The following is a 17,438-nucleotide window of genomic DNA, read 5'->3' as shown; positions in this document are numbered from 1 at the left end:
TTACTATCATTTTTACTTCTACTACTATTTATACCAATAATGAGATCGTCAGAATAAAGGATTTGATTATCTCTTTCAGCATACTTCTAGATTACTGAGCAGAAAGTGTCTACTACTAGTTATAATTTTACTATGTAATTATATAACATCAGCTCATAATTAAGTTAAAATTGAAAATTTTTATTTTTTTAAAAAATATATGACCTTTTTGTCATCATAAGTGTGCCCTGCGTAATATTGCCCTAATTTCATTCATATATTTTAACCAAATCACACCTAATGTTACAAAATTTTACTATGATGTTCATCCATTTGCCGATTTATGGAATTAACTGTCCCCTATAATATCATGTTTTCTTAGAACTAATTAACATGTCAGATTATATACTGTTGCGTAAAAAAAATAATTTTTCATGAGTGGTCTAAAACTTACAGTGGAAGTAATGGCAGTATATTAGGAAAATAGGCAGTACCTTCTGTTACTCATAATTATCCTTAACTAGGAAAAAAGATAATGATGTGGCATATCTTATTTTGTCTTGTATAAGCTGAACCTAATTTCTCAGATGACAGATTTAAAATGTATGCTAAGAGAAAAAAAAAGTTCTTTTCATATTTTCTGTTATAAATCTAATAAGAAAAGGGGAAAAAACAACACAACTGACCAATACATTTGAAAATGTCTGAAAACATACATCACATAGTACCTGTGGAAAGTGCTGCTATAAATATTTTGGCGTATATAGGGACTTTCTTCTTATCAGTGACCTCTTTGAAGTATAAGCCCAGTAATGACTCAAGCTCAGTCTCTGATTCATAGAGTATGGGCATTTCAGTCACTTTAATATACATAATTCAAATTGCTTTCTGAAATAGTTATACCATTTTTAACAGCATTGCCAACAAAATATTAATGTGTCTGTCCTTCCAGATCCCCTTCAGTATTGACTACTGCCATTTTTTATCATCTCTGCCAATTTTCTGAGTGTAAGGTGAAACCTCAGGATTGTTTTGATTTTCAGTGGTGCCAAATGTGAATTTTTTTAATCTATTCATTCAAGCAGATTCTGCAGAAATTCTCTTCTATGATATTTTCAAGATCACTATTTTGTTACTTTATGTACCTGAAAGTAATAGAACCCCATTTCATTAAAAATTTTCTAAAATTTAGACTTCTTGCTAATTCAGGTTAACCCTCTCCAAGGTGAATTTTAGGAAGATTTTTACTGTAAATATTTTTATACTCTTAACAAAAAAAAAATGTGCACATGGTAATTTTGTAGTAAGAAGTTTAACCATGCATGATAGGAAAAATAGTGAAGTTAGATTTTCTTTTCTCCCTTTTAATAGCCTGTCTCAGTTGGAGGGCTGATAGTAAACCTTATTGGTGTCTGTGCCTTTAGCCATGCCCATGGCCATGTCCATGGAGCTTCTCAAGGAGGCTATCACTCACACGATCACAGCCATTCACACCACGGACACAGTCATGGACACAATCATTCTCACAGCGATCATGGGCACAGTCACAGTCATGGACATTCCCATGGATCTTCAGGAGGAGGCATGAATGCTAACATGAGAGGTAAGTGCTGTCTAGGTATTCTATAAATATGATGTTTAGTAATCAAGTGAATTAATTGTAGAAATAAAGGATATCCTGGAATATGCCCACCAAAACTACACGTTCTACCAGGAGAGAGAGCCTCCAAAGAACACATAGGGGGGATTCTATAACTCTTTACGTTGAAAAGTTCTAGTAATGGCATGCAAAGTCTTAAAGCTCTTTTATGAGAGAAAGTTGAAAAGTTATGCCATACAAGACTGCACAAGAATGCCGTCCCTTGGGGCAGCTAGGTGGCTTAGTGCATTAGAGCACTGGCCCTGAAGTCAGGAGGACCTGAGTTCAAATTTGACCTCAGACACATAACACTTACTAGGTGTGTGAGCCTGGGCAAATCACTTAGCCCCATTGCCTAGCCAAAAAAAAAAAAAAGAATGCCATCCCTCTCACGGGAGGAAAGAGATATCATTGTGCTTTCTGAAAGGTTTTTTCATAAAGAGATGCCATTGGATTGGAAGTCCAATAAAGACATTAGCTACGTTGAGGTCTTTGTTAATCAGGGTACATTATATCAAGATTCTAGTGTCTGAGTAATGTAAATGGATGTGTTTTTCAAAGGAAGGAGAGAAAAAAAAAACATTTATTTAGTACCTACTATGTTCTAGGCAGTGTGCTAAGCACTTTGAACAACCTTGGGAGAAAGGTGCTGTTATTATCCCTGTTTTACAGATAGGGAAACTGTGACAGCCACAGTTAAGTGGCTTGTCTAGGGATGCACAGCTAGTAAATATCAGGGGTCAGATAGGAACTCAGGTCTTCTGACCTTCAGGCCTGGTCCTCAGGCCCACTAAGCCATCCAGCTGCCTCTAGAGAGCTAAAAAAAAAAAAGTTAAGTACCAAGGACTGACACACAGTTAAGGGATGGGGTAAGAGAAGAAAATTACAGAACAAAATCATACCAAGTCTTATGTTAGGAATGCCAGAGGAGAAGAATTTCAAATTGGTTGGCCAGTGTCAAACATTGTACAGAGGTCAAGGAGAATAAACATTAAAATCAGTCTAGCTTGGAGCAGAGTTTCTCAAGCTGTTCCATGCAGCTTTTAGTGTAATATGATTAGGCAGAATTCCATGACAGAATTATCTCTCTAAAATAACAAATGAGAATTAGCTTGGCATGTAATGGATAGAGGGCTAGCCTTGGAATCAGAAATGTCTAGATTTGATTCCTGCTTCTGACACATACTAGCGATGTGACCATAGACAAGTCATTTAACCTCTCCATGTGCCCCTCTTTAAGACTGAAATTATAAATGATTTCCTTTTCTGCATGTGTAGAGTTGCTACCCTGGGAGTTTCCTAACCAGTGAAGTCATGGCAGGGGGAAGTGTTGAAATTTTGTGCTAAAATTACTTGTATGGGGCTTTTAAAGTATCTTAATTGACTTCATTGCCTCCATTTTGCTTTGGAATTTCCACAGGCCCCTTTTATCCTGGGAATAAGTGACACTGTTCCCCAACCCTATATATTCTGGCATTTTAATTCAAACAGCAGAGTATTCAGTGATCACTTTAATGTAGGAAAACTCTGTTTCTGATAAGCTATTTATCTATTGAGTTAAATATGTGCAATTAAACTCATAATCACATCTTAGAATTAATAGTAAATTTAAGGGTTTTTTTCCTCATAGCAATGAAATTAGGGAATCTAAAGAGAAAAATGATATGGTTATTTGGGTTTTACATAAAAATATAACATGATTGGGGAGAAGAAAGAAGTATAAAAGTACATAGGTATCAGGAGATAACTGGGAAAAACAAAGTAATTGTCTGACTTCCTTCTAATTTTTAAATAATTTATAACTATATAGCCATCTTCATAGAAGCAAGAATAAAAGACTGCCTGCCTATATGCTGTTTTATAGTTTCACTACACAAATGTGTGAACTTTTAAGTATAATTTTAATATATGTATGAATATTCTTGAAGTTTTTAGAATTCTAATTGTGCCCTATAAGTGATTTGGATAATTGATTTTTTAATATATATGCATACACATGCGTGTGTGTGTGTGTGTGTGTGTTTAAAGTTGTTTATGTTTTATTCACAGGTGTGTTTTTACACATATTGGCAGACACACTTGGCAGTATTGGTGTAATTGTATCTACGATTCTTATAGAACAATTTGGATGGTTCTTTGCTGATCCTCTCTGCTCCCTTTTTATTGCTGTATTAATTTTTCTCAGTGTTATTCCACTGATTAAAGATGCCTGCCAAGTTCTACTTCTGAGGCTGCCACCAGAGAATGAAAAAGAAATAAACATTGCATTAGAAAAGGTAGGCTTTGAACTTCTACATATGTGTGTGAGTTTACTCAAATTTTTCTTTGTGTTTTAATGAGAAGCAGTCAAAACTGTGTAAATCCTCTCTCTACTGGATTTTAAAAACATTGTGGTTTGCAAAAGTTTGACTAAAAGATTTGATCTATATGATAAAAACTGCTTCTCTGGATATATTTTTTTTCATTTAATTTTTTTTTAAAATTAAGCATTTATTTTCTCTCCCTGCCTTTTCCCTAATTGAGGGGGGAAGAAAACCTCAGCCCTCATAAAAAATATGCATAGTCAAACAAAACAAATCCCCGCATTGACTATATCCAGTCATTCTGCGTCTTTAGTCCATTGTCTCTCTGTCAGGATATAAGGAATGTACATCATCATTTGTTTTCTGGAATCATTGTTCATTGCATTAATTACAGTTTTTTAGCCTTTTGGTGTTTTTTATTTAGACTGTTGGTTTTGTATAAATTATTCTGGTTCAATTCAGTTTACTGTGCCTCAATCCATATAAGTCTTCCCAGGTTTCTCTGAAACTATCCATTTAGTAGTTTTTTATAACTCAGTAGTATTTAATTACATTCATATACCATAGTTGTTCAGTCATTCCCCATTTGATGAGTATCCACTATTTTTCCTTTTATCTAACAATCATGAATCTTCTACCAACATAATCTTTTGATTTGTGGATATTTGTATGTATTCAGATTTTTTTTCCCCTGTGTATATTTATACTAGGAGTGCAAAAATTGTAGATAAATGATGAATATTTCTAAATGATGGGGGGCATTTTCTTTTTTTTGCATAGAATGGTAAAAGGGAAGTGTTTGCATGTCCATATATCATTATACGTATGAATCTGAAGAAGGATATGGAAGCATTGATTAGGTGGAAATATATTAGTGTATCTCAGTGTTTTAGGAATATGCTGGGGTTTGTCTTGGTATAGGCTCTATCTGGTTACCAATATTGTGTGTCATGTTTCGTGGGATAGATGCCACTGTATGTATGCCATCAGTGATTCAGAAACTGTGATGTGACAGCCACTATGACCCATTTTCCAATCAGCTATTTTCAGTGTTCTGATGCTATTTATATATAAGGATAAAGTTGTGGTTTTTACATTTGGACTACCTTTCTCTCTTACTAGCTATCTCCTTTGTTCTTTCCTTCTCTGAGTAAAGAACTCTCAGCCTCTCTCTAGAAATATTCAAAGGTGTTCAATGAAGTAATTTTTTGTGGACCAAGGATTACTAGGTGATAGCACACACTGATTTAGTTATTAATTTGTCTATGTGCTACTATATTTATTTTCATTTCTGACAGATGAAAAATATTTATTGCTACCTTTTTCCAATTTGGCAGATTCAGAAAATTGAAGGTTTAATATCCTACAGAGACCCTCATTTTTGGCGCCATTCTGCCAGTGTTGTTGCTGGTACAATTCACATACAGGTGATGTCAGACGTACTAGAACAGCGGATTGTACAACAGGTAAGTCATTTTAAGAACTTGTAACTCTATTCAAAAACATCAGAATAACTTTCCAAAGGAGTCACTTGGCCTAAGCTTATTTCTAGGTATCTGTAACCAGGTAATACATTTTCAAAGCATTCCAAATCTATCATTTGCAACTTATTCAGAATTTTCCAATCCTCATTGACCTCAATAGTTGATAATGACATTTCCAAGAGGAAACAAAGAAAAAACAGTGAACTGCTTCCAATTACATGACTATACAATTGAGAAACTACTGGCAGTCCCACGTCTGAGAGGCTTATTGAGAAAATGCGCTGCATGAAGTTTCAGGGAATTTTAGGCATCCTGTATAAAAACACAGATAATATTAAAAATGTGTGGTCCTTCTTTGTTGAAAGTAGAGTAATGTGAGTCATGTGCAGCTTCTAGAAGGTGAAAAGAAGTTATGACTGTCTATGTAGTTGGCTACACACAGGCTTTAAGACGTGTCATTGGACCCTAGAATTTGTCTTTTTAATTTGTTTTAATACTACAGTGCATAGAAATTGTTAGGCTGAATAACAGTTTCAGGAGGGGAATAGCTGTGAAAGCTAGATTTCTTAACCTGCCTATCTAGTATAAGCCATCAAAATCAGTCCATTACATAGTTGTTTATTTATGAATACACTACTACATAGTGACAATCATAAGCACAAATTTTAAAAATTTGAGACAATTAGTTGTTTTAATCTGAGAAGTAGATTAGAACTGTTAGGGTTTTTTTGTACATTTTAATCCGCAGGTGTTGGGGGGGGGGCCCTAGGCAACAGGGTTAAGTGACTTGCCCAGGGTCACCCAGCTAGTAAGTATTATGTGTCTGAGGCTGGATTTGAACTCAGGTCCTCCTGAATTCAGGGCCAGTCCTCTATCCACTGCGCCACCTAGCTGCCCCGCCGCAGGTGTGTTTTTGATGTTCTGTTAACTATGGAAGGTAGTTTCCCACCATTACCCTCCCCACCGTGGAGTCCAGAGTGCTCCCTTTGGTAATAAATTTCCATTGCTATGTCAGTTATTCATTGGAACATATTATATTAAATTAGTAGTAGTAAAGTTTATGTAAATCATTTACTTACACTCAAAAAACACCAAAATCTTCTCTTCCCACTGCCTCTTTAGACTTGAAGTTAGTTTCTTAGTCCTACCATCAATAAAACTTTCAGGTGGAGTGAGGATGTATTTGTACTGATCCGTTCATCTGGTCTTACTCATTCCCTGTTGATATTATGGGTCAGTTTGTTAGACGGTAAGCCTGAGTGAGAGGTACAATTAATGGTTAAAAATGGCATTACTTCAGTGTTGTTCTTGTTAGCACCGTGTTTTAAGGAACAACTGGCCCTACAGACAAAACAGTGAGAGTGAGTACTCCCTACCTGTACCAGCCATATGCCTACAACCTGACTTCTGTCCTCAGAACTACCAGTGGGCAACCACATCTGAGACTAGTCACTGCTATACTTTCCATGCCCGTGAAACTTATCTGTCCTATATCTTATCTCAGGGCCAGACTCTGTGTCCCCTAAGATGACACTTGGGTAATTTGTCATACTGATGTTTATAAAAGAAATCTAGAGGCCCTTCCAGTGTTCCTCTCTTTCCATCTAATCCAAAGGAGTGATTCTAGTGATTAAAGTTTCAGACCAGGTAGGAGGGGAGAAGGGGGGCACTGACATTTTTGCATGGTAGGTTTCTCAGTAGTTTAACCTTTGGCCCTCTCCCAAATACATTGTTAGCCACCCATTTTGACTCTCTGCCCCTTCTTTAGTAAACTCAGCTCATTAACAGAATGTTGGTTATAACTAATTGACTAGCCAGTTAACTCAGTGTCATTCTGTCAGTCAGTAAATATTTATTAAGCCCCCTACTTTGTTCCAGGCACTGTGCTAAGTGTTGGGGATACCAAGAAAGACAGAAGATAGTCCCTACTCTCAGAGAGCTCTCAGTTTATTGGAGACAACATGCAAACAACTATATACAAACAAGCTATCTACAGAAGAAATTAGAGCTAATCACAGAGGGAAGGCAGTGGAATTAAGGCTTCTTGTAGAACGTGCAATTTTAGCTTTAAGCTGAAGGAAGCCAGGACACAGAAATGAGGAGGAAGAAAATTCCAGGCATGGGGGATGGTCAGTGAAAATGCCCAGTCAGCAGATGGAGAATCTTGTGCATGGAGCAGCGTGGAGGCCAGCGTCACTGGATCCATGGGGTGGGGAGGTATAAGGTGTTAGAAGCCTGGAAAGTTTGGGGGTGGAGGGCTAGATTATCAAGAGCTCTGAATCCCAAAGAGAGAATTTTATGTTTGGTCTTAGATGTGATCAGGATCCATTACAGTTTATTAATTAAGGGAGTGACATCGTCAGACCTGTGCTTTAGGAAGATCACTTTGAGAGCTGACTAGAAGTTGGACTGGAGTTGGAAGAGATTTTTGTGGCATGTTGGCCAACCCTCAGCCCTTGCAGGAGTCAAGGTATGAGGGGTGATGAGGACCTGCACCAGAGTTAGAGGAGAAAAAGGTACATAGGAGAAATGTTAGGAAAATAAAATCAACCAGACTTTGGAACAAACTGGATATGGCTGGAGGGTGAGTGAGAAAGAGGAGTCTAGGATGACAACTAAATTGTAAGCCTGAGTGCCTGGGAGGGTTAGTGATGCCCTTGGAAGTAATAGGGAAGTTGGAAGGGGGGAGAAAAGTTTGAGATTTAAGATGTCTATAGGACATCTAGTTTGAGATGTGCAATAGTCAGTTAGAGAATGAAATCTGGAGAGTAGAGAGAGGTTAGGGCTGGGTAAGGAGATTTGAACATCATCAGCATAGAGATGATCATTGAATTCATTGGAGCTACTGAGATCACCAAGTGAAGTCTTATAGAGAGACAAGAAATGAATACACGAGGTGTCTTTGGTGCTGTCAGTGGGCTCGACACCGATAGACATTATAGGAAAAGACTAAAGAAGAGACAAAGCCCTGTTTAAAGAAATTCACGAGGGGCAGCTAGGTGGCGCAGTGGATAGAGCACCAGCCCTGAAGTCAGGAAGACCTGAGTTCAAATCCAGCCTCAGAGACATAACACTTACTAGTGTGTGACCCTGGGCAAGTCACTTAAACCTGTTGCCTAGCCAAAGGAAAGAAAAAGAAATTCACTACCTTGTTGGAAAGATGAGAATTATATACCTGAGAGAATTAGAAAGCAATATATTAGTATAGCAGAAAAAAATACCATATCAAGAGGGTCAGGTTTGCATCCTGGCTTTGCTACTAGCTGGCTGTGTGACTTTGGGCAAGTTGTTTCATTTCTGAGGTTCATTTGGTACCCCATTTCTATGTAGGTCAGATTTCTGGTAGCTATAGCTTTCTAGAACAGTCACAAATCTGGAAATAAATTTTAAAAGCTAAATTGCTAAAGTGGTAGTCACCCTACAAAGTGACAAAAAAAGTAGTCATGTCACTTTACAGAAGAGACTTTTCATGAAAGTCCATTTTTACATGTAATTCATATGATTTTGATTACCTGGCTTTCTAACAGATTAAAAGCAAGTTAGAAGATGGTAGTAATAGTAAGAAATGACAGTTGACAGTGGAGAGATGATTAAGAACTGAAACTGACGTTCTGAGGTACACTTAGCATAAAGCTGAGGACTTCAGTTCATAGTTGATGTTCGTAATGTTAATCTTGACAGAATAAAAGTTTAAATTCTATATTAATATATTCAGAGATATTTTGTATTTCAGAGATTTCCATTAAATATGGCTAAGATATTTTGAAAGTTAATGTTTAAAGGGACAAAGCTGCATTTATCTGGACAGTTCACTCCAGTGATGTTAGATAAATAAGGCATGACAGTTGTTACAGAATGCTAAATTTATTATGAACTAGTATAATGACATTGTACAGTACAGAAAGTCTGTGTCTAGAGAATGAGCAGGCCATGGTTCTTGCTGTGTGCGTGTTCCACGTTTACATTGTTGGAAGTTGATAACACACTCCCCTCCTCTTTAAAAGTCGGTGTGTCATTGAGATTTCTCCATATGCATGGGCCTAGATTTTTTTTTAATTAATACTAATTCTAATAAGTCACATTTTGACTAGGAAGGTTTTTCCCCCCTTCGGTTCAGCAGACTTTCATTAATTCCGGGAGGGGGGGGTTAGATTTAGACAAGATGCCTTCCCTGTTGTCCTGAGAATAGTGACATTTCCTGTTAAGATGGAACATGAAGAGGAGTAGAAAGTCTTTGTTGCCAGGAGTTTGAACTTTACACAGCTGAAAGCCATTCAGGTGTTTTGAGCAGAGCTGTCATATGACCCAGACAGTACACAAAAATATTAGTTATTTAACAGTTTGAAGGATAGATTTGGAGTTGGAGAGAATGAAGGTGGGAAGGTCTTTGAGAAAGTTTAGGAGGTATCAAAGTACAGTGGAAAGAGCACTGGTTCTGGAGTCATTGGACTCAAATCCTAACTTTGATGTTTACTACCTATGGTCTTAATACTTGTTCAAGTCACTTAACCTCCTTAGGCCTCAGTTTCCCCTTCTGTAAAATAAAGTATTGGAATACATGACCTCTAAGATCCCTTCCAGCTCTATGATACTGTGAACATAGAACACTATGTGAATGGTGATGCCATTCTTTAAAAATTGTAATCACAAAGAATGACAGGTTTTGCAGGAAAGGTACTGAATTTTTGATGCTAGTGAAACACTAAAATGGAGATGTCGTAAGGAAAGTAGAAGTGGTAGTGTGAATCTGGAGTCTGCAGGGAGGTGAGAGCTGACGCTGTAAGAATAAATGAAATTGTCCAGCAAAAAATGTTGAGAAAAAAAGGCCAAGGAGAAAATTTAAGGTAATATCTGCTTTAATGGGACTGTTAAAAAATTAAATTAAATTAAAAATAACTAGGTAGGAGAAAAGTAAGAGGTATATGGAATCTTGAAGTCCAAGGGAGGAGAAACTGCAAAAGTAGGGGCTGGTCAGCAGTGGCCAATAGCCACTGGTCAGAGAGGCCAAAGATGATGAGCACTGAAAAAGAGCAGTAACTCTCTTTTGAGGTCAGTGCATTACAGGGGTGAGGAAGTGGAGGCATCAAATGTAAACTACTTTTTCAAGAAGTTTGACTGTGAAAGGGAAGAGAGAGATGAGATGGTAGCTAACTGGGGTAGAAGGGTCAAGGGAATGCCCTTTTAGAACTGAGTGTGTTTGCAGATAAATAGGAAGGAACTAGTAGAGAAGAGAATGAGTATGCAGAGAAGGAAAGGTTAATAATGGTTAGAGTGTAGCCCTGTAAAAGGTAAGGAAGGGTGGTTTTAAGGGCTCAGATCAAGTGGCCTCTTAATACCTCTTCTGAGATAGGGAAGATAGAATGGATATGATACTAAAAAGTTTTAAGGAGGTCTAGTATTATCACCCATTCTTTTTTATTTAAATAATTTTATTTTTGTGTTTTGTTTTTACATTACCTACATATCCCAGTGTATGTTTCCCCCTGCAGCTCCCAAGGAGCTATCTGTTATAAAAATAAAAAAGAAGGGAGAGAAAGGAAGGTCCAGAATACTAACTAATTTGTCCCCAAAACTCTGGGCTGATGGAAAATCTTCTTATGTCTCTTTTTAGGGCCCAAGTTTAGTCTTAATTTCATGGCATTCAGTTTTAGTGTTTTTTTGTTTGTTTGCATTGTTGTAGTCATTGTGAACATTGTTTTCTTTCTGCTTATTTGACTGCATCAATTCACCACTTTTCTAAATTTAACCTATCTGCAATTATCTCACCACAAAAAGTTACTTTTTTATAACTTAGACTGAAGTTCCTAGGTAGTTTTAGCTAAAGGCAGGGAAGGAGGGGAGGAAGTCAAGGAACAGCTGCCTGAATTTCAGAACTACCATAGTCTAAAAGATATTCAAAGACTTACCTAGGACTTAATTTAGTTTATTAAACTTTATTGGCGGTGTTAGAAAACTATATTAAATAACCAGGATATAATGTTAATATCCCTGTATATCATCTCCTAATTTAAAATTTTTACACTTTCTTGTAATTGTGTTTAGGTTACGGGGGTACTTAAAGATGCTGGAGTGAACAATTTGACAGTCCAGGTGGAAAAAGAGGCCTACTTCCAACACATGTCTGGCCTAAGTACAGGATTTCATGACGTGCTTGCTATGACAAAACAGATGGAATCCATGAAATACTACAAAGATGGCACTTACATCATGTGACATGAAATGTGATTTATCTGTTGGCTGTGAATAATGAAGATTAAATGACTCACTATTGGTAATATTGAGGGGAAATGCACATAGATGTACAAAAACAGTATACTGTATTTGAATTTTTTTAAAGCTCAGTCCTACTGGATCAAGATGCTTTTCTAAAGGAATTTTTGAAATGGACTGATTGTATATGTGAAACATTGATTGTATATGTGACTAATGACAATTTGAATTACAATACTTTGTTTTTATTAAAAAGAAATCTTACTGTGTGTGTCAGTACAACATATCATATATTCTTGGGGATAGACAAGTTTTTCACATTGAACTAAGGGAAAATAGAAATGATGTGTTATACTAAGAAGACAGAAATTGTTTCAATGTGCTTATTTTTCTGTCATATTCTCCTTTTGTAAATATATATTTACACATTTTTTACAAGGATTCAAATGAAAGTTTGAACTTTGACTCAGAATTTTTTTTTGCAAAGTCTAAGCAAAACAAAATAGGAATTAGATTTTCATATTTGAGTTTTCTGTACGTAAGACATTTCTAAATGTGCTTTTGATTACATCCAGAAAATTTTGTGTTGCCGTTTTATGGCCAAATTGCCTAATTTGAGAGATATTTGCGAGCTCCCAATTCAAGACAAGAAGTGAGAATTAGGAAATCATACAGTTATAAAATTTTTTAAAATTGGTTACTTAAACTGGAAAACAAAGGAACCAATATATAAAATAGTCTTACTTTTAGCAATGTTTGCAAATCAGTGGCACTAATTTTTTTGTGTTACCCATTAATCCCTCCTTTCCATTTCTTGTTAGGCAGCTAAAATGGCAGGTTTCTCCTCAGTGGGTAAGCAGTATGTAGTGTAGCTGACACATATGCATATTGGCTGTTAGTATAATTTTATTTTGTTATTCAGTTGTTTCAGTTCTGACCAACTCTTCATGACCTTGTTTGGGGTTTTCTTGGCAAAGATACTTCATTGGTATCAGGGTTAAGCAAACAGGGTTAAGTGACTTGCCCAGAGTCACAGTAAGTGTCTGAGGCTGAATTTGAATTCATCTTCCTGATTCCAATCCCATTGCTCTACTCACTGCACACCTTGCTGCCCTTAAGAAAAGGAACAAGCAAAAGGGAGAAGATTGGAATTAGGAGGATGATAGGAAAAAGGAAGGATTGTTATTGTTCAGTCATGTCCAGCTTTTTGTGACGCCATAGCATGCCAGTATTGTCCGTGGGGTTTTCTTGGGATATTGAAGTGGTTTGCCATTTCCTTCTCCAGTGGATTAAGGCAAACAGAAGTTAGGTGATTTGCCGAAGGTTACATAGCTAGTGAATATGTGAGGCCTGATTTGAACTCAGCTTTATCCACTGAGCCACCTAGCTGACTATAATTCTGTACAGCAAACCTCTGTACTATTGCCAGTTCACTTTAATGACTCAGTCAAATAACTCACTTCTTTCTGGAACATTTAAACTATTTCCTATAATTTAGGACTGGAAAAAAGCAGCTTTAAAAATCATCCATCCCAAGTCCCTCATGTTAGAAAGGAGGGCACCAAGGTCCTGAGAAGTTAGTGGCTTTTTTGTCCAGGGTTATGCAAGTAACGAGAAGCAGAGCTGAGACTCTGTGACTCCAGTTCTCTTTTCCACTACTTAGAAGTTTAAAGTAGTCCATTTTGTGGTAATTAGGCAAAAAATACTTTATAAAACATACCCATAGTTGTCATTTTGTCTTTAGCTGTATTACCTCCTACACTAATTCTGCTTAAATTTTGTTTTTCATGTTTCTCTTAAATTGCTTGGATGAGAAAGTTCTGCAAGTTATTCATGGGATGTCATAAAAGGTAAAATTATATGAAAACCAAAGAAAATTGTTTTTTTGCAAAAAAGATTTTTACTAGCTATCATTCCACTCCTTTTTTTTTCCTTACCAAAGAATTTTCATAATTAGGAAGTTTATTTTCGTTCTGAGGCCATTCTCTTACTTATCCCTTACATTGTTTTATATTATATCATGCTTTTCATAATGTTAACATGTGTTAAGTTTAGTTTGAATCATTTGATATTTCTTGTCTCCTCTTTTTTGTGTGTACCTTGAGTCAGTATTTTCACTTTAATTTACACCATTAACCCTTTCAACAATAGGAAAAATGGAATTTCCTTTTGAATTTAGTTTCATATTTTAAGCTTTTAAAAGTATTAATGGGTGGAGTTCAATAAATATTACATTGTAAATACTGTAGTTTATGAAAATTTATAACCACCCATCCTCGTTCTCTGTACCCTAACCCAAAAATACACAAGCAGTAAAATCAGCCCATGGGCTCCTCTTGCCTTGCATCATTAGTTACTTTCCTTCCATATTTAGCTATCCTTAGTACCCTAAGTACCCATTTATAATTTTTAAATATATGCTCAAGAAAGCTCTTACTCCCTAGATATTTCAAAATATCACAAATAATTTATTTTTCAATTTTAAAATCAGAGACGGGGCTGTACTGTGGATAAAGAGTTAGCCTTACAATCAGGGAGTCCCTGGTTGGAGTCCTGTCACTGCCACTGCCACATACTAGCCATGTGACCCTGGGCAAACAACTTTTAAAAAATGTATTTATTGAGTTATTTATTTTTTGTTTTCAACATTCACTTCCATAAGCTTTTGAGTTCTAAATTCTCCCCTCCACACTCCCCAAGACAGCGTACAATTTGATATAGGCTCTACATATACATTCCTCTTAAACATGTTTTCACGTTAGTCATGTTGTAAAGAAGAATTAGAACCAATGGGAGGAACCACGAAAAAGAAGAAACAAAAAAAAAATAGTATGCTTTGAATTATTTTTCTGGATGTGGATAGCATTTTTCATCATGAGACTTTTAGAGATGTCTTAGATCCTTGCATTGCTAAGAAGAGCTAAATCTGTCAAAGTTGATCATTGCTCAGTGTTGCCCTTACTGTATACAATGTTCTGGTTCGGCTCACTTCACTCTGCATCAGTTCATGTAAGTCTTTCCAAGTTTTTTTGAATTCTGCCTGCCCGTCACTTCTTGTAGCACAATAGTATTCCATTACATTCATATGCCACAACTTGTTCAGCCATTCCCCAACTGATGGGCATCCCCTCCATTCCCCACCACAAAAAGAGCTGCTATAAATATTTTGTATATGTGAGTGCTTTTCCCATTTTTATGATCTCTGTTCTGGGTTAAAGGGTATGTACAGCTTAATGGATCAGTTCACAACTCCACCAACAATGCATTAGTGTTCCAATTTTCCCACATCTCCAACATTTATCATTTTCCTGTTTTGTCATGTTAGCCAATTTAACAGGTGTGATGTGGTACCTCAAAGTTGTTTTGATTTGCATTTCTCTAATCAATAGTGATTTAGAGCATTTTTTCATATGACTACGGATGGCTTTAATTTGTTCCTCTGAAAACTGCCGGTGCATATCATTTGACCATTTATCAGTTGGAGAATGACTTGTATTGTTATAAATTTGACTCCGTTCTCTATATATTTTAGAAATGAGGCCTTTATCAGAGACACTGGTTGTAAAAATTGTTTCCCTGCTTTCTGCTTCCCTTTTAATTTTGGTTGCATTGGCTTTGTGCAAAAACTTTTCAATTTAACGTAATCAAAATTATCCATTTTGTATCTCATAATGTTCTCTATCTCTTGTTAGGTCATAAAATCTTCCCTTTTCCATAGATCTGACAGTAAACCATTCCTTGCTCACCTACTTTGCTTATAGTGTCTGCCTTTGTATCTAAATCGTGTACCCATTTTGACTTTATCGTGGTATCTGGTGTAAGGTGTTGGTCTATGCCTAGTTTCTGCCATACTCTTCCAGTTTTCCTAGCAGTTTTTATTAGATAGTGAATTCTTATCCCAGAAGCTGGAGTCTTTGGGTTTATCAAACAGTAGATTACTATGTTAGCTTAGCCTACCCATGAGCAACCGATATTTCCAATTATTTAGATCTGACTTTATTTGTGTGAAAAGTGTTTTGTAATTATGTTCAGAGTTCCTGGGTTTGTTTCAGTAGGTAGACTCCTAAATATTTTATAATGTCTACAGTAACTTCAAATGGAATTTCTCTCTCTCTTGCTATTGGGTTTTGTTAGTAGTATGTAGAAATGCTGATGATTTATGTGGGTTTATTTTATATTCTGCAACTTTGCTAAAGTTGTTTATTATTTCAAGTAGTTTTTTACTTGATTCTCTAGGATTCTCTAAGCATACCATCATATCATCTGCAAAGTTTGATAGCTCTCTTTCTTCTTTGCCTGTTCTAATTCTTTCAATGTCTTTTTTTTCCCTCTTATTGCTAAAGCTAACATTTCTAGTACAGTATTGAATAACAGTGGTGAAAATGGACATCCTTGTTTCACCCCCAATCTTATTGGAAATGCGTCTAGCTTATCCCCATTACACATGATGAGAAGCAACTCTTAAAGCTGTGTTTCAGAGAAAGTGCCAAGCTACATTGGTAAAGGCAGTTTCCTCATCTGGAAGCTCCCTGTATCAAAGAAATGACAGGTCCAGTCTCTATCCCATTTCCAAACAAGAGTCTACCCTCCCCATTCACCTGCTTTATCCTAAATTAATTGTGACAGTGGTCATTAAATTAAAACCCCAATAAAAGGCTTCTCTGTTTACTGTAGATTTGGACAGTGGTAAATATATTAACAGTGATATATTATTGATGAGGTATTTTTTAGTTTGTGATAGTATAAAAGTTTCTTAGAGCAATAATTTGTCTACAAGTAGAAATTCTGAAATACTGTGTATGGATGCTGAACTGAGTTTCAACTGTGAAACTACAAATGATCATTTCATTTAGATGACAGTTTTTCATGGTAAAGATTTTCTAGTAAGTTACATATAATTAAGCCAAAAGGGCAGTAAATAAAATTTGTGTTTATTTTTTCATAAAATGTTAATATAACATGAATTGTTGAGTTTTGTTTTTTAAAAGAAAAGATTAGATTTTGAACATAGTACGTAGACAACTGTCTTGTATTTATTTGTATATACTTGTAATGTACGTGTCTTCCCCAGTGGAATCTAAGTTCCTCATGGGCAGGGACCCCTTTTTTATGTCATTATATCCACTGTACCAGGCATATTGTAGATGTTTCATGAGTGTTGATTGACCCATAAAAATCATACAACATTCAGTAAATTTAGCTTCAAAGAATACAAAAAAGCATGCTACTCAAAACTACTAGCCTATAGCTCTCATTCAGCATTACTTTATATATGGGAAGGAACTCCAAGCCTTTTTAGTCTTACTTTACCGATAACTCTTAACAAGTTTATCTTGTTAAGGATGGAGGAGAAAGAGATACTATCATAAACAAGCGCACATAGCAAAAAGCTATGACAGACATTGAAGAGAGGGACAAGTCCAGAGAATTGTGAAGTGTTAACAACCATATGAGGTCACATTCTTTTGGGGGAGACAATATGCACACAGCTGAGTAACTACAAAATATTTGCAAAGTAACAGGAGGATACTACCTCCTAGGGGTTGAGGGGAAGGTTCAAAAAGAGACTTCATGTGGGAAGTGGCTCCTGAGCTGAGCTTTCCAGAGTGCTAGAGATTGCAAGGGGCAGAGAGAAGGATAGTAAGCATTCTTAAGACTAAAGGTGCAATAGTTTCTTCTTTACTTTTTGAGATGCAAACACTTGATCAAAATGTCATATTTTCAAAAGTTTCTTTTGTAGATTGTTTTTACCTTCAGAAATCTGCATCATTCTTGTTTTCCCACCAGGAGTTCTTTAAGTCATTGATGATATTAAACATTGAT

General features: G+C 36.2%; 1 protein-coding gene across 3 annotated transcripts in view; it reads left to right on the top strand.

The window, feature by feature from the left end:
• The window catches only part of SLC30A5 (solute carrier family 30 member 5), a 52,174-nt gene extending 36,810 nt beyond the window's left edge, over positions 1 to 15,364 (top strand). For all 3 annotated transcript variants that reach the window (XM_020998472.2, XM_020998470.2, XM_020998471.2), the window contains 4 exons: positions 1,351 to 1,582; positions 3,668 to 3,894; positions 5,259 to 5,387; positions 11,448 to 15,364. In XM_020998472.2, coding sequence (XP_020854131.1) covers positions 1,351 to 1,582; positions 3,668 to 3,894; positions 5,259 to 5,387; positions 11,448 to 11,618 — 759 coding nt within the window. In that variant the 3' untranslated portion in view covers positions 11,619 to 15,364. The remainder of the gene's footprint in view (positions 1 to 1,350; positions 1,583 to 3,667; positions 3,895 to 5,258; positions 5,388 to 11,447) is intronic.
• The last annotated feature ends 2,074 nt before the right edge of the window (positions 15,365 to 17,438 follow it).

The sequence above is a fragment of the Phascolarctos cinereus genome, unplaced genomic scaffold (genome assembly GCF_003287225.1).
Source record: "Phascolarctos cinereus isolate Bilbo 61053 unplaced genomic scaffold, phaCin_HiC Scaffold_4;HRSCAF=312, whole genome shotgun sequence".
Lineage (NCBI taxonomy): Eukaryota > Metazoa > Chordata > Mammalia > Diprotodontia > Phascolarctidae > Phascolarctos > Phascolarctos cinereus.
The sequence above is the reverse complement of the archived record's forward strand: the minus strand, read 5'-3'. Positions and strand labels throughout refer to the sequence as shown.